The following is a 25,030-nucleotide window of genomic DNA, read 5'->3' as shown; positions in this document are numbered from 1 at the left end:
TAATAACAATCATAATTAGAGAAGAAAAAGAATGCAAAAATTACAAAAGTTTCCATATTATGGCTACAGAACCATAAGGATACAGAGGATATCGGGTTTGGATTCTGTCAAACGTCCTTTCAGCTGCGAGATACATGTACGTGTATAAGTACTCATTTAATGAACGACTAGTTTTACTTCATCTGATAATGATGTCATGAAGTCTATGACGTAAGTGATACAGTGTATTATACATCACATATGACGGAGATTCTTCACTATGACGTCTGTTCCGTACTGGCTCTCTTAATTGACTTCATGACGTGTATGGGTTTTCTGGCGTCTATTGAGTACAAATTGGACAATACCAAAAACAACCAGCACCAGCCAGCAAACTGTACAAATCCATGAGGCATTCTGAAAAGGCCGATAAAGATCATTATTTTGGCGCAGCTTTATTATTGTTATTCAAAAACTAATACTCTCTGTTATATTTTGATAGAACCTCTCTTAGATTTCTGATTGACTGAGATCCAGAAAATGCAAGTGTCTGTTTAGGATGATTTTTTTTCATTAGACTAGAAGTAGATTTATTACGATAATAAGCATAATTGATAATTATTTTAACTACTTCGACTCCACTCAGGTAATGGTAATAATGGGACAATTGAAATTATTTATTGAAAGGCCACTTCTTTTTGATTCAGCATTCTCAAATGTTTCTGATGTTCACTGAACTGAAAATTCAGTTTCAAATTTTTCTCTCCCTTTAGGATGCAGACGATAGAGGCATAATTCTACATTACGTTGTATTTCCATTCGTGAACTCTTTAGAATTAGAAGCGCGTTTCGTCGTCTGACTGGGACAGCATGGCGTTGCGGATAAATACAAAACATGCCATTTTCAACCCAATTTTAAATGTTTCGTGCATTTGTCATTCTAACTAAAGAAGAGAAGAACTAAAAGACATATGAAAGAGAGCGAAAACCCTAACTTTATCGTCCATTAATTTAAAAAATACGACATTTCCGAGGTATGTGTATTGTCTTTAAATGTACCTCACGATAAATAGATACATACAATCACCAATAGATGTAAATTAATTTCCTTGTCATCTCTACTCTCGATTTAAATAAAGTCCACAACAATAAAAAATTTTATATGCATTTTGTTAGTATTTGTTCATCGACATTCAACATGTTTATGCTACGTTTGTCCCAGAAATCCCGCGAGATTTGTACATTCTCCGCCTTTTAACAAAAGAGCGCACTAAGAACTAATATGTTTTACGGTGTGACCGTTGGGGCGAGCGCAGTTGTACCATCAAAAACACTTGAGATCAGCCACTTCGAACGTCAAGCCGCACGAGACATCTCGACTAGCTGTGACGTCATACGACGTCACAAAGCTTGTCGGAGCTTGCGGAGACAGCCGAGCGTCTGTTTGAAACTATAGAACTAGTGCAATTTTTGTCGAAAAACATTGCACAGTTATTTCTTGTTTCTTCGAAAGATTTCTACAAACGGAAAGTCTGATATATGCTTTACGTTATTATTTATTTATTTTTTCGGCAATATTCGCGCAAAGGACATTGGGTAGTGCAGGAATTCTGGGAATGTTTCACAACAAAATTTGCTTGACGTATGTACAATTCCGAATTTCCTCTGTTCTTACACGTTAGTCTATTGAGCTCGCTTCGCGAGCGTCGCTTCGCACGCTATAACTCTTCAATAGTGGAAATAGAACGTATTGGGGATTTAACAATAAAAATGTAAGCTTATTTATCACGTTGCCATAAAACATAATTATTATAGAATGAATGTCATCATTATTCAACATATTGCTGGGAAACTCCGAATGACAAATAGTGTTAATCAGATTTAAAATTTATTTTGTTGACACTATTACCTGAGTAACATTGATTAAGGTGTAGAAGCGACCCGTAGAAGTCGTTTTCTTTGTTAGTGGAAACACAAGCTTCTGGTTTTCTGCTTCTATACAACTGGAAAAATATTTTTTTTAAAATTCAGAGTAAGCACTTTCTAAATTGATTCTGTTGGATCTGTCGATGTCTATAAAATGTAAGCTGATGCTATTTTAGAATTTATTCTTACCTGGGATAGTACTTATGTTTGCCTTTCGTCATCGAGTCACATATTTCTTTAAAACCAACACTGACCATGCAGGAGGCAACAAGCATGAGAAATGTCACCACTGAGTTCAGCAGGATAAATGGGAAAACCCACATCTGTGACCTAAATCCAATCCATAGATTTTGTACAGAGAAACCTGTCTAATCCAACATCCACTGGGAGAGGAATTTTACGTCGGAATAGACAGAATGTAGGATAAGACAGTGTACAAAAACATAAAAAATGGTAAAATGGAAATACAATTTAACGTCAGAATTACGGATTACACAGGTGTAGAATTAGACAGTTTTCACTGTATTTTAACAAAATATGTTTTTGTGTGTTTCTTTTACTTTGTAAAATACAAAAAAAGAAATATTTAATTGACTTTTTTCTTTTCTTTTTGAAATAGATTTTAAATATATGGATTGATTATATATTGTTTAAAGTCCCTCTCGAAAATTTTCTACTCATATGGAAACGCCATCACTCGGCGGTGGTGAGCTGCAAATTTTTTCGTATACTCGGCACTTAGGGCCACTGAGCAGGGAGGGATCTTTTTTGTGCCAGCACGTACTGCGACGCGGAACCTCGGTTTATATCTCATCCGAAAGACCAGTCACAACGTCACACAGGGAGATTCGAACACGCGACGTAAGGATCAACTCCTTTCTATTTTAAATAAAATACACAAGTTTGAAATATTAACATGTCATATCAGCACCCAAAATAATGTTGTATTGTATTTCTTCATGAAAATAATAGAATAGAAAAACTAAGTTTAATTTCTATACAGTTGATACCAGTGTGCCGATTATGAAAACATATTTCTTAGAGAACAATTATTATGACACATAAAACAGAAGTTTAGCCCTTCTAAAAGTTGGGAGAGAGAGAAAGAGAGAGAGAGAGAGAGAGAGACTCACACAATGGATGGGTCCCTCTTGGCTTTATAAATGGTGTACGAGTTGTACATCGCTATTCCAAGAGCGTAAAAGATGCAAAAAATTACGCCACTGTAGATTGGGAATTCACAGTTGGATTTGTTGCTATACACCAAAAAATATCGGTATTTATGGGAGCTATCTGGTTTGAGGTTGGCGTACAGCAAACAACCGCCTGAATTTATCTGTTAAAAGACGTATAAGATGAAATAAAATGAATGACGTATGTAAAAGGTATTTCACTTTGATACTTAATTTAATTGCTAAATTTGAACAAGGAAAATCAGTACAGAATGCAGGAGAAAAGAACAAAATGCCAAATTTTTCATTCACTAAAGAAACTCTCTGTTCGATATCCTATGTTTAAAGTGTATCTGTGTCATTTCACCTCTACAGGGTATGTTTTATTGAAATTGTCTTATTTTACCACCTTCAGGTAATACATAGATCTATAAATATTGATAAAGGTATGCATGTTTATTTTGCAAACCAGTAAGAAAAAAATTATTTAGTGTTAATAGAACAAAATATAATTTTCATTTATGTGCATGCACTCAACCATCTAACACATGGATGGCTTAGAGTGAATGTGTATTAATTTGGGTTCCTTTGAAAAAAGCCAAGTACTGTTTATTTGGAAGTTAACATATCTTTGAGAAAAAAAAAAAACAATGCAGATAATAGATCATACGGTAATTACATTATATGCCTTATGAAAAGCACAACTTTTACATGTACACTGAAACTAAAAATCTTTGTTTCTAGTACCCTTATATCGAATCATTTGCCAACGAGAAAATAAAAAAAAAACTGTAGCAATATGTAAACAAAATTAACATGTTTTGGTTTTAAAAAAATATTTGAAATGTTATACTTACTGCACATGTGTAATGTATCTAAATTGTATACACTGTACTTACACGTGAAACACCAAGTGGAATTGAAATCGCAAAACCACAAACAAAAATAACGAAATAAACAAAAATATTAAACGACAACAGAAAGTTTGATACAGCCATGTCGGTTTTCATCAGGAATGAAAATGACTTAAAATTTAATTGATGAGTTATTAAAAATTGGTCACTTATCATATAGCAATAATGTTGATTAGGGGGCGTGTTTCTTAAGAGAGGTAAAGCAGTTTACAATTTGACGGATACTCTGATTGAACAGGTTTGTTTTACACTTTCGCTGTTTTTTTTTTTATTTTGAGTGCTAGTATTTTGAGTACTAGTATTGCGAGTTTCCATTAACACCTCTCTAAAAAATTATGCTTCCTATACAAGACTATCCTATGCAATATTTTCAACCGATTTCTATTCCTTATAAATATTTTTTAATTCATGGAAGATAGAGCAGGCTGTCAAGTTAATGATAATTTAATCTGTTTATTAAAACAATAAAATGCTTTCTTTGTTTGTTATTACTGGACTTAACGGATGCAGCTGTTGCAGAAAAAATACATATATGTAATTTTTTCTGTAATAGCTGCGACCGTTAATTCCAGTAATAAGAAACAAAGAAAGACATTTTATTGTTTATATTTATATCTGTTTAAGGGGATGAAGGACCTTTAATTAGCTGAAAAAATACCTGTCATTTAATTTTTTTCATATTTTGTATATATCTTATTTAGCATGTCCTACATACTATAAAGCAGACATATCAATAGGTTTCTAGACTTATTTCTGAGATATTGAGTGACAAATACCATACCCCACAGTGTCTGAGCGGAGTTTTTATTCTCCGTGTTTCTGGGTCCATTACTCGGTCGATAATTGAAAATTTTCACCATAGATAAAAAATATACCAGCGGAAATGTGTCTTTTAAAATATTTTAGAGTATGAATAGGGTTAAAAATTCGAAAAAGCAAGATTCTTTTGTAACACCACATCTGGAGACGGAAATTTACGACTGTTTTAGGACAACTTAAACCATAAAAAAATTAATTTGCAAAAAACCTATCATTCAATATTTGAAAATTTACGTCGAAGTTCAAGGTCGTCATTGTATTGATTAACTATAAAAATATCGATTGATGAAGCTGAGCTCAATATTGCACGGGGCAAAGTTAAACGAGTCATGATCATGAGAAAAACGTGTCATGTTTACATTTCTCGAGTACGGGAAAACCCAACTATGACGTCACACATTCCTGAAATAAGCGAAATAAGACAAACCCACAGAACTTTTCCGTCAACAACAATGTAAAAATATTTTTTGCGTTCTGAAATTTACAAAATACCCTACTATGTACATATAATGGCCCGTTTTTATACTACCCGTTTTTACCGTGTATGATCTAACTGAACTAAGAGATCCACTATGACGTCAAAGACGCACTGGACGCGCAGAGTAGGGAAACGGCAGAGTGGATTAATCTATTCCGTAATTTGATAATATTTGCAAGAAATTTTGAATGTTTTCAGATATTTTTATACTAGATGGTGAACTCAAACAAACAGTCAAAAAAATTATACAAGTACTGTGGTTTCAATCTCGTTTTGTACATATTTTATCAGAGATTATGACGTAAATCAACTGAGTCACGTGACCATACATCCTTCATCCCCTTAAATAATCAGTTTAAGTAGTTTATGCACTGATTAACTATTGTAATATGTTTTACGGTGTGACCGTTGGGGCGAGCGCAGTTTATTTACTATCATAAACCTACACATGTACTGTCCATCATTCAAGAAAAAGAAAGCAAAAAGAATAAAACAAAACAATAAAAAGAAATCATTTCCCAAGCATCGGGATCGAGATTCCAAACTTCTCGGAAGTTTCCGACAAAATCGGAAATACCCGAACCGTTGAAGTGACGAAAGTATGACGTCAGATAAAAAGTTCTGTTGACTTAGGACGCAAACGCTAGTTTTATGGAAAAGAGATTGCATTAAATCGTTCTTTTCAAGTAAGCTGTTGCTGTGTTTTAGCCACCATGTTGCTATGCACCGCAACATGTTTTCCGAGTTTCACGGAAGCAACCGACATAACTTCGTCAAAATTCGTAAGTTTCCGGTGACGTCATTTGTATCATTTCCGAAGGGCAAGGTGAAGGCCGGTGTTGTGGCATGGGGGTATTTTTTTGAATAAGGTAAGGCAAAATCATTTCGTTAAGATTTCGGTAAGAAACAATGTTCCTTTAATTTTTTTACTATTTTTGATTTATTTGCGCAAAGAACATTGGGTAGTGCAGGAATTCTGGGAATGTTGCACAGAGAAATTTGGCTGACGTATGTACAGATTTCAATCCGAATTTCCTCTGTTCATACACGTTGGTCTATTGAGCTCGCTTCGCGAGCGTCGCTTCGCGACGCTCGCTGCGCTCGCTATTAATGATGCGAACGACTTTATACGTTTCATTGATGGAACAGCCACTGATCAAGAAATCTGTACACGCGACATGCCTAATGTAGTTCATGCAGTGATTAACGCAATGGGTTTTTAAAAGAAATAAAGGAGTAAATATTCAGTAGTTGCAAATATATTCGAACTCTCTAAAATTGTTTGGATATTTTTAGCATGTTTATCTGATTCAAACGCTTCTCGAATATTTATGTCGTTGAACAGTACTCTCAAGGTGAAAATGTTTTTAAAATGTTTTTCATAGATATACTTTATTTACATAAATATTGAACTCCTTAAAAATCATTGAGATATTTTTAAAGGAATAGGGTTTATATATATTTGGGGTAATTATTCTTACTGTGAAATCACAATTTTTCTTTGGGGGATAGTTCTCGTGGTTTTCGAGGAATGAAGGGACCCAAGAATTCCTCTTCTACCACGAAATGCATTTTTTCACATAAATCAATACTGAACATTTCCTAAATCACGAAATCAAGTCCCCATGAACTAATATATTTTATACACAAGGTACAACACAACCGAGTACATTTTCCTTCTCGCCCATTAAGGAAGATTTTGTCAATAAAAATATTTAAAAAATCAATGTAAAAAAGGCTACAGGTATATATATTGATGGAATTTCTCCAAAACTTTTGCAGATTCCTAATCCAGTTATCAGTAAACCTTTGACCAAAATAATTGATTTATCCCTGGTAACATCAACTTTTCCTGATAAGCTGAAGATTGCTCAGGTTACTCCAATACACAAGAAAAATAGTACCTTAGAGAAGGGTAACTATAGACCAGTGAGCGTCCTCCCAACAATATCAAAACTTTTCGAAAGAGCAATAGAAACGCAGTTAACAAACTTTTTTAATGACATTTTTAATCCCTTTTTATCAGCTTTTCGGTCAGGTTTTGGATGTCAGTCTACTCTGTTGAGAGTTATTGAAGACTGGAAATATGCCCTGGATAAAAATGAATACACTGCAGCCATTTTAATGGATCTTTCTAAGGCCTTTGATTGCCTTCCCCATGAACTACTTCTTTTGAAGCTAAAAGTCTATGGACTATCTGAATCAGCACAAGAAATGCTTTATAGCTACCTCTCACATAGAAAACAATGTGTTAAATTAGGGCACCATGTTAGTGACATGTTAAACATCATTAAAGGTGTCCCACAAGGATCTATTTGGTCCCCTGCTATTTAACATATTTATGAATGACCTATTTTGCTTTGTAGATAAATGTAACCTCTACAATTATGTAGATGATAACACCATATCAAAGTCTTATAAATCTCTAGAACAGGTGGTAGAAGCTTTAGAACATGATAGTAGATCTCTCATTACATGGTTTTCTTCAAATAAAATGCAGGCTAATCCTGAAAATTTTCAGGCAATTTATATTGGAAATAAAACACAAAGTTAAAACATTGTGTTTGATTTAAATGGAATCAAAATTCCTTGTGAGGATGAAGTTAAGCTGCTAGGTATAACCATAGACTTTAAGTTGTCTTTTGATACACATATTACAAATATGTGCAAAAAGGCTGCAAGGCAATTAAATGTTCTTAAACGGTTAGGAAAGCACTTAACTAAGTTAGGAAAACTTACAATATATCACTCTTTTGTCATGTCAAATTTTAGTTATTGCCCCTTAACATGGCATTTTTGTACTGAGCAAAACACTCGCAAAATAGAGAAAATTCAGGAAAGAGCATTAAGATTTATTTATGAAGATTATAAAAGTTCTTATGAAAGTCTTTTACATAAATCTAAACTACCATCATTGAAAACCAAAAGAATGCGTGCCATTGCTTTAGAAACCTTTAAAATTATCCAAGGTTTAAGTCCCGTCTTTTTGCAAGATCTGGTTGTTTTTAAAAATAATTCATACAATTTTAGATATACAAATATTGCAGAGGTCCCAAGACCAAGAACAACAAGGTATGGGATGAAATCATTTAGGTATGAGGCAGCAAAGCTCTGGAACTCTCTGCCCAATGAAGCCAGGCAATTCTCCTCTTATAATCAATTTTCAAATTATATTTCAATTTGGTGCGGAGAACTAAATTGTAAATGCAGCTCCTGTAGACTTCAGACTTCTATGCCTCATACCTAATGCTTAGTTTTATAGATGATCGTCTTAAGTTCTTATTTATTTATTTATTTTTTTTTTTTACAGTTTTGTGCTTTCTAAACCTTTCCTCCTTTTATGTATGCATGACATTTGTTTTATGTACATGTTGTTTTCTTATGTTGACTCTTTTATTTTTTTTGTGTGTTGCTCAAATGTTTTGTCTTTTATTTCTTTCTTTTCATGTCTGTTTATCAATGTCGTTGGTTACACTTGTGTGTTAAAGAACTTCTGTCTTTGTGAAATTTTAATGTGATATTTGTGCTCTTATGTGTATATATGTACATTTTATTATAAATATGTTTTTATGTTCCTAGTCGGTAAAAGAGCTTTATAGCTCAAGTTCTTTGTTATGTGTATGTAGATCGACTATAAATAAAATTTACTACTACTTACTACTTCAAACTACTACAACTTGGACCCCTCGAAAACATGTGATTTTACAGTATACATTTACTCTAAAAATCCCAGACTCACATTTCCTCCTCTGCTAGCTCTTATGATCCGTGGATATAAGTTTGAATTTTGAAAATCAATGCCGTGTCCTTTTTAATTGTTCCCAGAAACAAGTTCATTCAGATTTTGTTCCGCATAATTTTTTATGTTGTCCTAGGTACGAAAAGACCGATTCCGGCAGTGTTCTCACCACTAATTAATGTAAAAATACATAGATTTAAATCTTACGAAAGCAATTACACAACAATTACAACATTCAACATTTCCTGCGGAAACAGATGTTGGCCATATACATGTATTATACCATTATTGTGCAAAAAAAAATTCTTAATATAAACGTATCGAAGATTTGAAATTAATTTTAATACGGAAATTCGCCTTTGCAGAGCGGTTTAGCTTTTTGTACATTTTATTATATATTATACATATATTACGTCAGAAACATGATATTCAATTTTAAAATTAAATATATATACATATATATTTTATCACATTTCAAATATTTAAAGGACGAAAAGAGTATTTTTTTTAAAATTAATTTATGAATGAACTGAGCGAGATTCAGTATATGGTATTTTATATGGATTAAAGTGAGTATTTTGAAAAAAAAAAATATATATATACTAGTAGTTTTGATTTTGGTGTTTCTTCAAAATTTTAAAATATGTGCCTAATTTGTGGAAAAAGGCGGCAACTTTGGATTTTTCGAAAAAAGATGGCAATGGAAGGGCGACTTATCTTCTCTGAACATGTTTTCAGAATAAGGCATTTTCATATACTGGATATCAGGTGCTTCCTTAACGTATTTGATGTTGAAAATTTAGCAGCATTACTTAAGGTCTTTCCTTCTTCACTTCTCTAATGGTTTGAAATGCAACAAAATGCTCTTTTCGTTTAATATTATTACAAAAATGTTTACTAGTAGGTTGCCATATCTAATATGGGAGAAATACACAAACGTATATGTTAATACATCTGTAACAATTGAAAAATCTGACATTTTTTGTCTAATTATAATTATATTAATTAACGGCATAGTTTATTTTGCATATTTACCGTACATGTATAAGTGGAAATTTTAGCAAGACGCAAATTTAGCGATTTGTCCTTAAAAATTGCTAATTTATTTTTAGCGAAATGTTGTATTAGCGATTTTAAAATGCACAGTTAAGAAGCCATTACAAATAAAACGCAATTAATTTTTAGCGATATTCAATTTTAGCGATCTCTGCACCCTCGCTAATAATGCCAAAAATTCTACTTATACGGTATTTTATTTTGCATTTTTCATTTTGAAAATTAAGCATTAACATATTAGAATCATTAATTAGTGGCAGAATCAGGTATAAACTGAAAGCAGGGTTACATAGAAACAGAAAAGAGATGATAATGAACATCTATCTATCTATATAATCAGTAATAAAGAAAAAGAATGCTAAAACTCCAAAAGTTTCCATATCATGGCTGTCATACATGTACGTCCTTTCATCTGTGAGATACATGTAAGTACTCATTCAATGAATGACTCAAAGTTTTACTTCATCTGATAATGATGTCATGAAGTCTATGACGTTAGTGATTATATACGTCATATATGACGTAGATTCTTCACTTCGACGTCTGTTCTGTACTGGTTGGGTTCATTGACTTCTTGACGTGCATGCGTTTTCTGGCGCCTATTGAGTACAAATTGGACAATTCCGAAAATCACCAGCACCAGCCAGCAAACTGTACAAATCCATGAGGCATTCTGAAATTGAAGAAAAAAAAACAAAACAAATTGACTGAGCTAATTTATTGTTATTCAAAAGGTAATATTCACTTTCATAATTTGGTTCAATCATTCCTAGAGCTCTTTCTGATTGACGGAGATCCAGAAAATACAATTATCCTTTTTGAGTGAATATAACAAATATTTTTTTTTTTACATTTGACTTAAAATAGATTGAGACCTGAACTTAGTCTTCAAAATTAAGGAAATAAGTATATAAAGAATAATTATTTCAACTGCAACCTTTTTCCATTCGGTTGAAAAATAATATATAAGTAACTGAGACGTTTTGAAAGGCCACTCTTTTTTAAATTCAGTATACTCAAATGATTCCGATATTCATGTACTCCAATCACAAAACTAATATTTGGAGTTTTCCAGGCTAATTTTACGGTTTCTCAATAACATGAAACATGTAGAGATAACGAACAGTATTCAAGATCGTAAGTCCATAAAACAATACAAAACAGGAACATAGGAAACACAAGCCTCCAAAAATAAATCAGAGATGGGATCGGGCGCCATGGAGGAGTGAGCATCTGCTGTGTGCTCCTTGTCATGATCAGGAAATAACAGAAAAATCCGTCGTCAATTCAGTGTATAAAAAATAGAAATCATATAACATAAAGCTGTACTTTTTCTCATGATGGAATCTTTAACGAATTTATTACAGTTGATGTGACCACTTTTCATTACATAGTTTCATTGTGAGAAACTGGAAAACAAGAGCTATTCGAGACTCTGCATTAAAAATGAATGGTAAAGAATAAGTAAACTAGAGTGATATTTAACACTTCATTAAATCTGCTGTAAAACTCGACAAGAATCCCACAAAAATATTCACTGGAATAGTCGTGACACTTACAACAAGCAATGTTTGTATTATAGACACATGAACAGGTGCATTTCAATAACAAAAATGACATGATGGGCATAAAAAATGGGTACCGTCCTTGGCGACAATAACTTACAACAACCAGTGTGCTGTTTGCTACAATTCAATAAATTATCACCTACGATCTATATATTATTGACTTTAAATTACATAGCAAAATTGATAGGCAACATTTTGGGGGTAGTTTACACTGTTTTTTAAGAAACATTTGACAGTTAAAAGCTTAGTGCTTAAATGTCACCCTATGCTTTGAAAAATGAGTGGAAACGACTGCGCGATAGAATATCTAGATAATTATTTTTAAAACATCAAAAATTAAAGTTATGAACGTTTGTCTGAAATTCAAACAGAAAGTGAAACTTGAATCCATTGCTTGAAACCCTCAAAACAAATTTACAATAAGATGCAGCGGACAAAAATAGCCAAAGTCTGAGAAGACCACAAAGAGATAAAAACCACAAAAAGTGTATTATGCCTTTATTTAAATATAAGTGATCTCGTTCTTCAAATTCTCATTCAGGGAGGCGGTTCAATTTCTGGAGAAGTCTAAAAAGTTTTGTTTTTTTTGCAAAAAGATGTCGAAATGTTTACGAGCAGGAGGAACCAAAAGCAGGAATGCAGGAATGCACTACATTAAATGCCTTCATGACAATGTCCAAACTCACACATCATGAAGGGTAAAGGAGACAGGTAATTGATCTTTTCTCACACCAGCAATATTTTTAAGATCTTTCACCCTTTGGCTTGTTTCATTTTCTAAACTTGAAGAAAACATCATTCAGAAAGATGAAACAAGTCTGGGAAATCATAAGATCTGCCATAATCCAGTATACGAAGGGCCATACTCAAAAATGTGTTCGAAAAACAATCAGAAGCTGTATATAATTGTTACCGACATATGTTTTAATTAAAAGAGAATATTTAAGTTAAATAATCGAGACTAAATCAATGAATAGCGTTTTTTTTCCTTTTTGAGCACTGAGGACATTATTTATTGAACAGTTCTCGTACAATTGTTAATTGACAATACGTCGACGATATATCTGAATGTCAAGTTGAAGACGACAGCAAGTGTTTTCTTCTTTTCACGCATAAGATTTTGCACAAATTCTGCATCATATAAATACAAAACTAGATCTGCAAACAACAGGGCGCAATTGGTACCTATGGGAATTCTAATAGATTGTTGGAAGTCGTCCTGGTCGCAAAAAACAACATAGATATTGTCAATCAGAAACTCAAGCATCTTTTTGATGTCGACTTCAGACTATTAAAACATCAAAACCGTAATAAAAAGACTGAAAAACGTCAGATATTTCATACTAACCCGAAACCAGGAGAATTTTACTCTTTTTTTGCTAATTTTTTTTCAAAGTTAATTTTGTAACTAAAGTAAGAATGCAGACGATAGAGGTTCAATTCTATATAGGGGGATTTAACAATAGAAATTTGAACTAGTTCATAAAGTCACGATAATTATTAAAAGTATGTCATCATTTCTCAACATATTGCTGGGAAATTCCGAAAGACAATTCTTGTTAATTTGATTTAGTTTTTATTTGGTAGACACGATTACCTGAGTATTATTAATTAAGGTGTAGAAGCGTCCCGTAGAAGTTGTTTCCTTTGTTGGCAGTAACTGAAGATTCTGATTTTCTGCTTCTATACAACTGGAAAATATAAATTCTGAGTAAGCACCGTTACAAAACATATGGCTTTGTAAATGATTTAGTGTGTAAGGAGAAACTTTTACAGTATTAATTTTTACCTGGGATAGTACTTGTGTTTTGCTTTCGTCAATGAGTCACATAATTCCTTAAAACCAACACTGACCATACAGGAGGCAACAAGCATAAGAACTGTCACCACTGAGTTAAGCAAAATAAATGGGAAAACCCACATCTGTGACCTGAATATAACACAGGGGTTCCATACAGCATTAACCCTATCTGAGATTCTAATAAAAATTCTCATCAAATAAAGATTAGTATCAATGTTTTCATAGCACATGTATTTTGAATAAAAGCGTCTAGAAATTTACGACATTGAAAACACAATAACATGGATGCGTTGCCTAAAGGAAAAAGGTTACGTTTTATTTTGACGTCACAAATGTTGAACACCTTGGAAGTGCAACGTCAAAAACGAAAATCAAGCTCACATTGAACAGAAACTGTTGCGTTGGCTCTTCCATCAACAATAGCTTATCCGAAGGATAATGCATTCACGAATTTAATTCGATATTTTAGTCGATTATTTTTACACTTGGCGAAGGATTTTTCCGTTATTTCCCGATCATGACAAGGAGCACACAGCTGGTGTGACTGGTCGACAGGGGATGCTCACTCATCCATGCTACTTGATCCAGCCTATAATGATTTGTAGGTATGTGTTTTCTCTGCTCGTATTTTTTTTTACAGATTTATGGACTTTAATATTGAATGCTGTTATTTATCTTCATGTCTTTCATGGATTTTGAAACATAAATCACATTTGCAGTCAATGCAGAGAGTTCAAAAATATCAATATAAACATTAAAGCATTATTTTATTGTTAAGATAAAGTCTGCATCGGTGTGTGCAAACAAATTGAGTAACGCGCTAATTATATATTGAAAATAGCTTAATATAGTTGATATCAGTTTTTCGATTATCAAAATATAATTTAGTTTTGTTTGTACTCTAGTTTCTCATTGGTTGATTTCCAAAAAGGAACGCAAATTATTTCTCAATAACCTGGTTTGGTATGGGGACACACCCACTTGACAACCAGCTGAATCATCTGTATGCATGCAATCCCCTCATTTCCAGTCCTTGGGGTACATGGAAAATTCCAGATTTAATAAATGTACCTTTTACTTCAAACAGTAGCTCGATCTTACCCCGTGTAAACAAACATCATGGCTGCTAGATCTGTGTATCAGTTATTACCTCCCCTTGTTTCATATCATTTTCCTTTCTAGGGGTGTATTATTGAGCGGCAAATTTGAAGTTGTTTAATTATTCTAAAATTAAATTATAAGTAATGACTCTAATTTGTGGCCAAATTATTCAATTATAACCTGATTTGGGTCAGTTTACGCTTTTTTATCGTGGATTATAAAGGGTAAACTGACCCATACCAGATTATAATCGAATAATTTGGCCAAGAATTAGAGTCATTCTTAAAATATATTTCTAGTAAAACACAAATAAAAGACACGCAAACTAACATTTTAGCCCTTTTACATGTTCTAAACATTGAGAGAGAGAGTGAGAGAGAGACTCACACAATGGATGGGTCCCTCTGAGCTTTATTAATGGTGTACAAGTTGTAAATCGCCATCCCAAGAGCGTAAAAAATGCAAAAAATTACACCACTGTAGATCGGGAATTCACAATTGAATTTGTTGCTATACACCAATAAATATATCCCGGAGTTGTAAGGTTTAAGGGTGGAGGACAACAAACAACCGCCTGAACTAATCTGTGAAAAGACGTATAAGATGAAATAAAAAGATTGGCGTATATGATAGGTATTTCACTTTGATACTCAATTCAATTGCTAAATTTGCAAAATAAAAATCAGGAAAACAATGCAGGAATAAAAGAACAGAATGCCAAATTTTACATTCACTAAAGAAACCCTCTATTCGATATGCCTATGTCAAAAGTTTATCTGTGACCTTTCATCTCTACAGTGTATATTTATTGAAATTGTATTATTTTACCAACATCGGGTACAACATAGATCTATAAATATTTGATATACGTATGCAGGTTTGTTTTACAAATCAATCAGAAAAATTTAAGTTAATGTTAGTAAAAAAAATGTAGCTATATAGTTTTCATATACAATATTCATGTTATCTAAATTGTATACAATGTACTTACACGTGAAACACCTAGCGAATTTGAAATAGCAAAACCACAAGAAACAATTACGAAATAAACAAATATATTAACCAACAACAGAAAGTTTGATACATCCATGTCGATTTTCCTCAGTAAAGGAAATGACTAAACATTTAATTGATAAGTCATTAAAAATTGGTCACTGATCATGCAACAATAATGTTAATTAGGGGGCGTGTTTATTAAGATCGGTAAAAAGTTTACAATGTGACAGAAACAGTGATTATTGTATACAGGGAAATTTTCGCCCCTTTCGCCCTTGTCTGACGTGGGCGAATTTTAAACGGGGCGAATCCAAAGTAAACTATATAATATCTTAAATAAAAATCTTTTTGGGCGAATTTAAAACGGGGCAAACTTGTTTTTAGATGTGAAAGGGCGAAAGTAACACGGGGCGAAAATAACCCTGTATACAGTAAACAGTCTAGGTTACACTTTTGACATTTTTATTTTGAGTATTGATTTCCATTAACACCTTTTTTAAAATCTACATTTTCGAATTCTATATAAGACTATCCTATGTACTATTTCAACCAATTTCTATTCTTTATAAATATTTTAAAATTCCTTGATGATGGAGCAGGCAGACAAATTTATTAAGGAATGACTCTAATTCTTGGCCAAATTATTCGATGATAACCTGGTTTGGGTCAGTTTACGCTTTATAATGCGCGAAGCGGATTATAAAAAAGCGTAAACTGACCCAAACCAGGTTATCATCGCATAATTTGGCCACGAATTAGAGTCATTCCTTATAATTTAATTCTAAAATAATTAAACAACTGTGGGTGTAAAATTGTGTTGCTTTTTATGAGTTCAAATTTGCTGCTCAATAATACATCCCTAGTAACGGAAGTGATATGAAACAAGGGGAGGTAATAACTGATACACAGATCTAGCAGACATGATGTTTGTGTACATGAGGTAAGATCGACCTACTGTTTGAAGTGAAAGGTACATTTATTAAATCTGGAATTTCCCTTAAATCCCAAGGACTGGAAATGGGGGGATTGTATGGATACAGATGATTCAGCTGGTTGTCAAGAGGGTGTGTCCCCATACCAAACCAGGTGTAAATGTATTTTTAAAATGAGTATGGTTTATATTTATTTTATATTATAATACTAATATGCTTATACATTTACTCTAAAAATCCTAGACTTACATTTTTAAATCTCCTCTTATAATCCGAGCATATAAGTTTGAGTTTTGAAAATCAATGTAAAGTGTCCTTTTAAATTATTCCTAGAAACAACTTCATTCAGAGTTTGTTCCGCATAATTTTTTATATAGTCCTAGGTACGAAAAGACCGATTCCGGGAGTGTTCTCACCACTAATTAATGAAAAAATACATAGATTTAAATCTTACGAAAGCAATTGCACAACAATTACAACATTCAACATTTCCTGCGGAAACAGATGTTCGCCATATACATGTATCATACCGTTATTGTGCGAAAAAAATCTTAACATAAACATATTGAAGATTTGAAATTAATTTTATTACCGAAATCCGCCTTTGCAGAGCGATTTAGCTTTTCGTACATTTTATTATATATTATACATATATTACGTTAGAAACATGATATTAAATTGTAAAGATAAAGATACATATTTTTATAAGATTTCAAATATTTGAAGGAGGTAAAGAGTTTTTATAAATTTAATTTACAAATGAACTGAACGAGATTCAATATATGGTACTTTATGTGGACTTAAGTGAACGTGTTTAAAAAATATAATACAGTTTTTATTAATGTTTGGGTTTCTTTAAACATGTTGATTACAATATGTGGCTAATTTGTGGGACAAGGTTGTCAGGTTTTTGGGAAAAGTTTGCATTGGAATGGCGACTTCTTTGAACATGTTTTCAGAATAAGGCATTTTTATATACTGGATATCGTGTGCTTCCTTAAGGTATTTGATTTTAAAATTTAGCAGTATTACTTAAGGTCTTTCCTCCTTCACTTTCTTAATGGTTTGAAATACAACAAAATGCTTTTTTGGTTAAATATTATTACAAAAATATATAGGTTGCCATATTTAATATGAGAGACATAGATTAAAAGACTTATTTGTCAACACATATGTAACAATTGAAAAATCCGCCATTTTTGCCTAATTATAATTATATAAATTAATGGCATGTTTTATTTTGCATTTTTCATTTTAAAAATCAAGCATAAACATATGAGGATCATTTATTAGTGGTAGAAGCAGGTTTAAACAGAAAGCACGCTTATATAGAAACAAAAAAGAGCTGATAATGAACATCTATCTATCTTTATAATCAGTAATAAAGAAAAAGAATGCTAAAACTCCGAAAGTGTCCATGATATTATGGCTATTATGGTTGTCATACATGTACGTCCTTTCACCTGTCAGATACATGTAAGTACTCATTCAATGATCGACACAAAATATGATGTCATGAAGTCTATGACATAAGTGATTGTGTACATCATATTTGACGTAGATTCTTCACTATGACGACTGTTCTGTACTGGCTCTGTTAATTGACTTCATGACGTGCATGAGTTTTCTGGCGCCTATTGAGTACAAATTGGAAAATTCCAAAAATTACCAGCGCCAGCCAGCAAACTGTTAAAATCCATGAGGCTTTCTGAAATTGAAGAAAAAAAACAAAGCAAATTGACTAAGCTAATTTATTGTTATTCAAAAGGTAACACTTACTTTCATAATTTGGTTGAATCATTCCTAGAGCGCTTTCTGAGGTATCATCAGAGGTTGGATCAGGTACCATGGAGGAGTGAACATCTCCAGCCGACAGTCACACCCGCCGTGTGATTGAAAAACTTCAGTCAGCATTTGACTCAATGATAAATTAAATTTGCTGTTTCAGTTCAACATTTTATTGAACGACATAAAGTGATGACGTAATGCACAAGTACACAAAAGGGTCAGACTAATTAACATACATAACATCCTAACATCTCCCTTCCTTTGATAATGAATGGCAATTACAATAAAAATTCATTTACAAGTTTAAACATTAGACAATATCAATCAAAATGTTCCTGCTATGTAAACAAATCTTGAAACATAAAGCATCAGTATTTCTGCATTATAGAAATAAAAACTGAATTACAGCACACATGTAAATTTTCACATGAAACTTTCTGCATTTGAAAAAGTTCAGTAAAATAATTGCAAAACAGAAATTAAACTTTTCACAAATATCAAAATCACAAAACATAGTCCTCGAGTTTTTTGGTAACCTTGGTGCACGCGAACTTGTTCGGCGGTTAACTGGGCTGGCGGTAACGGTCTTTGGTTCACTCGGCTTTTGAGGAGTTGGTGTTTTGGTAACTTTATGGTCTTTCATTTTGGGTTTTTCGGAAGTTACTGAGGGAGCATCAAGTGAATCCTCAAATTCTGGAATAAACGACGGAGTGGTGGCATCATATGGCTCGTTTGTTGCGCGAAGGTCTCTTCGGTTTCGTCGATATTGTTTATTGTTGATATCTACGATGTAAGAGCGATTTCCACACACATACCGTAATTCCATTTCTTTTCTGTATGATGTTTCATGCGGACTGGTTGACCAATTTCGAGTTCTGGTAGTTCCTTAGCAGTTTTGTCATAGTAGAATTTGGCCTTTTGTCGCTTGCACTTAACTTTATTCGCTACATCGTCCACAAGTTTGGGCTGGAGTAGTTCCGGCGATAAAGGTAAGGAATGTCGAGTCCTTCGTGATATGAGTCGTTGTGATGGACTACTGGCCATGTCCACTGTTGGGGTGTTCCTCCAATCTAAGACGCATTTCCACAGGTCGTCTCCATTCTTCTTAGCCTTGCGCACCATGTTCTTTGCGATCTTCACCGTTGCTTCTGCTTTCCCGTTTGACTGACTATAATACGGGGAGGAGGTTATATGCTGAAACTCCCAATTACATGAAAAATCATGAAAGTCTGTTGATTTAAACTGCGGACCGTTGTCGGTAATTACAACATCTGGTGTTCCGTGACGTGCGAAATGTTGTTTCAAACAGTTGATTACTGTGGTTGCCGTGGTATCTGGAAGAAGGTCGAGCTCAAAGAAATCAGAGTAAAAATCAACTGTGACAAGGTAATCCTCAGTCTTTAGAGTAAAGATGTCAATTCCAAGTTTTGACCATGGCTGGTCTGGAACATCATGTGTCATTAACGGTTCTTTCTGTTGTTTCCGTTGAAACGTGCTGCATGTGCTACACTTGCTGACGAAATCCTTGATCTCTTCATTCATGAGAGGCCAATATAGCGAATCCCTAGCTTTCCGTAGACAAGCCTTAATTCCTAAATGGCTGGAATGAGTGCGGCGTAGCATTTCCGGTCGAAGAGCTTTGGGAATTACAACATGGCTGCTGCGGTAAATAATACCATCTTGTACTGTGAGAGAGTCTCTGACATTCCAATATGGTCTTATTGGAATAGGAACGTCTTCCTTAGTATCAGGCCATCCTGAAAGTATCACTGTCTTTAGTGACTGGGGAGTCTCATCCTTGTTTGTCAAATTTCGGATTTGATTCAGTCTTGAGTCTGTGACCTTTCTAACCCACTCTGCCTGTTGGATGTGTGCTATCTCCTCAGCGAGTTTGGAAGTGTGCTGTCCACGATACTCTGGAGTCGCGCGAGACAAGGTATCTGCGATGAACATTTCTTTTCCTCTAGTATAAACAACATCCAGGTTGTATTTCTGGAGGCGTAGTAACATTCGCTGGAGTCTTTTTGGAGCTGACAAGAGAGGTTTCCTGAAGATCGTTTCAAGAGGCTTGTGGTCTGACTGTACTGTAATGCAATCCTTACCATATATGTAATGGTCAAATCTCTCGCATGCAAAAACGATTGCAAGACACTCTTTCTCTATCTGTGCGTAACACTGTTCAGTTTTAGATAATGCACGAGATGCATAAGCAATGGGCTGTCCATTTTGCAGTAATGTGGCTCCGAGGCCAACTTCGCTAGCATCGCACTGAATTGTGACTTCCTGATGTACATTATAGTATTTGAGTACAGGTTGATGACTCACGAGACGTTTGACATTCTGAAATGCTTCTTCCTGCTGCGATTGCCAAGACCATATGGCTCCTTTGTCTGTGAGACGTCGCAAAGGTTCACAGGTTTCTGATAGGTGAGGTAAGAATCGAGACAAGTATGTTGCTAGACCAATAAAGCGTTGCACTGCTTTCACATTTTCAGGTCTTTTCATGTTTGTAATGGCACTAACTTTGTCCGGATCAGGACGGACGCCTTCTGTCGTAAGTATACTGCCCATGTATTTGACTTCAGTCTGACGAAGTTTGAACTTGTCCTTATTAAGCTTTAGTCCCACCTCACGAGCTCTTTGTAGAACTGCCGTCAAGTTGCGGTCATGATCTCGAATTGCTGATTCCATGGTCTGTCCACAGCCGTAGACTATGATGTCATCCATCACACATTCTGCTCCAGATAGTCCTTCCAACACTTCGTGTTGTCTGCGCTGGAATTCTTCAGGCGCTGATGAAATTCCGAAGGGTAAACGCAACCATCTGTATCGACCAAAAGGGGTCCAGAATGTAGTAAGGAAACTGCTAGATTCATCTAATTTGATGTGCCAGAATCCTTCCTTTGCATCGAGGACGGAGAATACTTTTGCGTTCGCAAGATTCGGTAATATGTCCTCAAGGGTAGGCATGATATAGTGTGGTCGCTTGATAGCTTTGTTCAAGTCTCTGGGATCATTACATATGCTTAGCTTACCAGGTTTTTTCACTGTTAGCATACTACTTATCCAGTCTGTAGGGGTAGTAACTTTTTTGATTACACCTCTGTTCTCGAGATCCTTCAGCTTCGTGTGAATTTCCTGTTTCATGGCTTGATGAACTTTTCTTGGTTGATGCTGAACTGGCTTTACAGTCGGATCAATTTCAATCTTGTACTCGCCTGGGAAAGATCCTAGTCCCTCGAATACATCATGGCATGTGGTTAACAGCTGACTGCGCGTCAGTGGTTCAAAGTTCTTCTCAGCTGATGTATCAACACTGTTCACAATATTCACAGTTAACAGTCCTAACTTTTCACATGCTTCAGCCGAGAGCAATGCTGTTTGATCTGTATCCACCACATAAAAGTTCAGACATTCTGTGTTGCTTTGTACTGAGCAGGTAATGTCAACAGTACCTAAGGGCTCAAGCTTTGATGTTCCACCATAAAGTCGTAGAGCCTTGCTGGTTGGTTTCAATGGCGGACAACCATTCTGGGTAAGAATGCAGTATTGGCAAAATCCAAGAATGTTACATGTTGATCCAGAGTCCAGTTGACAGATAACATCTTGACGAGTTGCGTCGTCGATCACCATGTTGACTTTTGTAAACCACTGTTTACCATGTGTTGTCTTCACTGTGTAACAAGATTCACAATCACAGTAACTGTCATCAGTTTCATCAAGTTGAAGAACAGTCTTGCTAGCACTCTGACACACTGAAGCGAAATGATTTTTCTTTTTGCACTTGTTGCACGTCTGTCCATAAGCCGGACACTTATTTCTTCCTCTTGCATGCTTTCCACCACAGTATTTACATTTGGAATCTCCTTTGCTTTGGTATTTTGGCGGCTTTGTCGAAGACTTTTTCTGCTGCTTCGTGTCTTTCATGTGCTTCTTATTTCCTCTTGCTGCGTAGTTGACTTGAGCTGTATTATTGTTATTTGTGTCACTCTGTCCTTGTCCTTGTAGTTTCTTAAGCTGACTGGAAGTTATCTCACTGGTTCTACACATATCTATGGCGCTGTTAAGTGTGAGCTTCGATTCTCTGAGCAATCGTCCACGAACACTTTGGTCCTTGGTTCCCAGTACTATCCTATCGCGAATCATTTGGTCCATAATATCACCAAATTCACATGTCTTCGCAAGTTCTCGTAGTCTGCACAAGTAATCGTCAAACGATTCATTAGGCATCTGGTCTGCCGTATTAAAAATATATCGTTCATAGATCACATTTGTTTTGGGCATGAAATGACCATCTATTGCTTCTAGTATTTTTTCAATATCTTCTCTGTCTTGAACACTGAGTGGTAAGTTTTCATATATTTGGAAACAGTCTTTACCCATCACTGTCAGTATTGTTGCTATCCGAATAGGCTGCTCCTTCTTGACAAGGCCTGTAGCAATTTCATAATTAGCCCACTGTGATTTGAAAAATTTCCAGTTGCCCCTGATGTCACCTTTCACTAACATAGCGGCTGGTACAGGTAAGTCTTTAGAGGCCATTGTGCTATGACTATGAGTATGAACAGTTCCGTGGCTATGTATGGCAAAAAATGTATGAGTATCAAAGGTACGTCTCATATATTAATGTGGATTAATATTGCATGAGTGTTTCATACAGATATTGTAACACAATGTCAATTCTAAACCATAACAGAAGTATGCGCAGTCTTGGGTAGAAAAAAAATGGCGGCGTGCCAACCACGTGTGATGCTGGGACGTTTTACTTCAGCGAGCAGAAGTGAAGAAAATACAAGGGTTCTCGGGGCTGATCGAGCTACTATACCCGATATCTTGGCTTTGGTTTCTCACAAGTCGTATGGAATTTGTCCCTGCACTGTCCAGTATTCAGGTGTCGTGGCGTATTGCTGAGAGCTCCACTTCTGACACCATGTTTCAGTTCAACATTTTATTGAACGACATAAAGTGATGACGTAATGCACAAGTACACAAAAGGGTCAGACTAATTAACATACATAACATCCTAACATTTGCTGACGAGGTCATTTTATCGACCATAGAACTTAAGAAGTGATGACTTTAAACGAAACTGCTGAAATTCTTGGTTTATCAACTTGTTTGATAATAATGTACCTCGTTTTAGAAATTGTTCATACATGCTCCTGCGTATCGAATCATCTGAGATACATAAACTCGTTATGCAGGTGATGAAGGTTTATTGCTTCAAAAGTAAGGGAAGTTGACTATAGAAATGTTTAAGTCATCACGTTTTTCATAGAGCTTGGTTGTTTGATTATACTAAACATCTTTTTCAAGTGAAAATACCCAAATGTGAAACAGATGTGTCAGACTCTGTGGTATCTTTCATCTGAATATATCACCAGGATATATCGTTTAGACATAAGAATGGAAATTACAATTTTTAATTGACAATACGTAGTAGATATATCTGAATGTCAAGTTGAAGACCACAGCAAGTGTTTTGCGCAAAGTTAATAAGATTTTGCACAAATTCTACGTCATATGAATAAGAAAAAAAGGTCTGCTAATAACGGGGCGCAATTGGTACCCATGGAAATTCCAATAGATTGTTGGAAGACCTGGTCTCCAAAAACAATATATATATTGTTAAACAGAAACTCAAGCATCTTTTCGATGTCGATCTCAGACTACTAAAATATCAAAACTGTAAGAAAAGTCTAAAAAAAAAAAAAATCCGATATTTCATACTATCCCGAAACTAATATTTGTGACAAGGGCATTTAACTCTTTTCTTGCTATTTTTTTTTCTCATATTTTTAATTCAAGTAAGAATGCAGACGATAGAGGAATAATGCTGCATAAGGGGGTTTAACAATAGAAATTGTTGATTAGTTCCTAAAGTCACAATGATAATTAAAGTATGTCATTATTTCTCAACATCTTGCTGGGAAACTCTTGTTAATCTGATTTCGTTTTTTATTTGGTAGTTACGGTTACCTGAGAAACATTAATTAAGGTGTAGAAGCGTCCCATAGTAGTCGTTTCCTTTGTTGCCACTGACTGAAGTTTCTGGTTTTCTGCTTCTATACAACTGGAAAATATAGATTCCGAGTAATCACCGTATCAAAACGGTTTGCTAATGTCCTTGGTTTGTGAGGAGAAACTTTTACAGTATTAATTTTTACCTGGAAAAATGCTTGTGTTTGCCTTTCGTCAACGAGTCACATATTTCTTTAAAACCAACACTGACCATGCAGGAGGCAACATGCATGAGAACTGTCACCACTGAGTTAAGCAGGATAAAGGGGAAAACCCACATCTATGACGTAAATATAAGACAGGGTTTTATACAGCATTATAACCCTTTCTGAGACTTCAACAAAAATGTCTCATCAAATAAAGCTAGGCATTAATATTTACATAACACATGTATTTTGTATGTAGAGTTTGTGAAAATTTACGGCATTCAAAACACTATAAAAAGGACACGGCGTCTAAAGGATAAATGTTACGTTTTTTTGACGTCACAAATGTTGAATACAGTCATTTGGCCAGTTCCGAATAAGAATCCGATTCGACGGTGCTACAAATATACTAGGGATTATTTCAAAATCTAAGTGTTTTGTCAAGGTAGTTCGATGACTAGCGGAATTAAATATTGTTTCATAAAAGTTCAGCCTTCCCTCAAATAAATTTATTTCGCAAGTTACCATAGGTGTCCATTTTACCAGTTACGAATAAGCCGACGGGTTCCGGATACCCTAGAGATTCTTATTCAA

The 25,030-nt window shown here is 34.6% G+C and overlaps 3 protein-coding genes across 3 annotated transcripts; all 3 read right to left on the bottom strand.

The window, feature by feature from the left end:
• Positions 1 to 231: 231 nt before the first annotated feature.
• On the bottom strand, positions 232 to 10,495 carry LOC134251367 (transmembrane protein 179B-like). Its single transcript, XM_062733765.1, has 6 exons — positions 10,486 to 10,495; positions 9,028 to 9,095; positions 3,039 to 3,241; positions 2,095 to 2,235; positions 1,889 to 1,982; positions 232 to 396 (listed from the first exon to the last, which is right to left on the bottom strand). The coding sequence occupies exons 1-6, from the start codon at positions 10,493 to 10,495 to the stop codon at positions 286 to 288; spliced, it is 627 nt and encodes a 208-aa protein (XP_062589749.1). The 3' UTR covers positions 232 to 285.
• On the bottom strand, positions 10,473 to 15,648 carry LOC134251306 (transmembrane protein 179B-like). Its single transcript, XM_062733709.1, has 5 exons — positions 15,545 to 15,648; positions 14,941 to 15,137; positions 13,441 to 13,581; positions 13,249 to 13,342; positions 10,473 to 10,756 (listed from the first exon to the last, which is right to left on the bottom strand). The coding sequence occupies exons 1-5, from the start codon at positions 15,641 to 15,643 to the stop codon at positions 10,595 to 10,597; spliced, it is 693 nt and encodes a 230-aa protein (XP_062589693.1). The 5' UTR covers positions 15,644 to 15,648; the 3' UTR covers positions 10,473 to 10,594.
• Positions 15,649 to 17,992: 2,344 nt separating this feature from the next.
• On the bottom strand, positions 17,993 to 24,571 carry LOC134251317 (transmembrane protein 179-like). Its single transcript, XM_062733716.1, has 3 exons — positions 24,437 to 24,571; positions 24,249 to 24,342; positions 17,993 to 18,189 (listed from the first exon to the last, which is right to left on the bottom strand). The coding sequence occupies exons 1-3, from the start codon at positions 24,568 to 24,570 to the stop codon at positions 18,079 to 18,081; spliced, it is 339 nt and encodes a 112-aa protein (XP_062589700.1). The 5' UTR covers position 24,571; the 3' UTR covers positions 17,993 to 18,078.
• Between the last annotated feature and the right edge of the window lie 459 nt (positions 24,572 to 25,030).

This window comes from Saccostrea cucullata, unplaced genomic scaffold, assembly GCF_032062105.1.
Source record: "Saccostrea cucullata isolate Sc308-1 unplaced genomic scaffold, CSIRO_AGI_Scuc_v1 ctg1295, whole genome shotgun sequence".
In the NCBI taxonomy this organism is placed as follows: Eukaryota; Metazoa; Mollusca; class Bivalvia; order Ostreida; family Ostreidae; genus Saccostrea; species Saccostrea cuccullata.
Note: the sequence above shows the minus strand (reverse complement) of the source record. Positions and strands in the feature narration are given on the sequence as shown.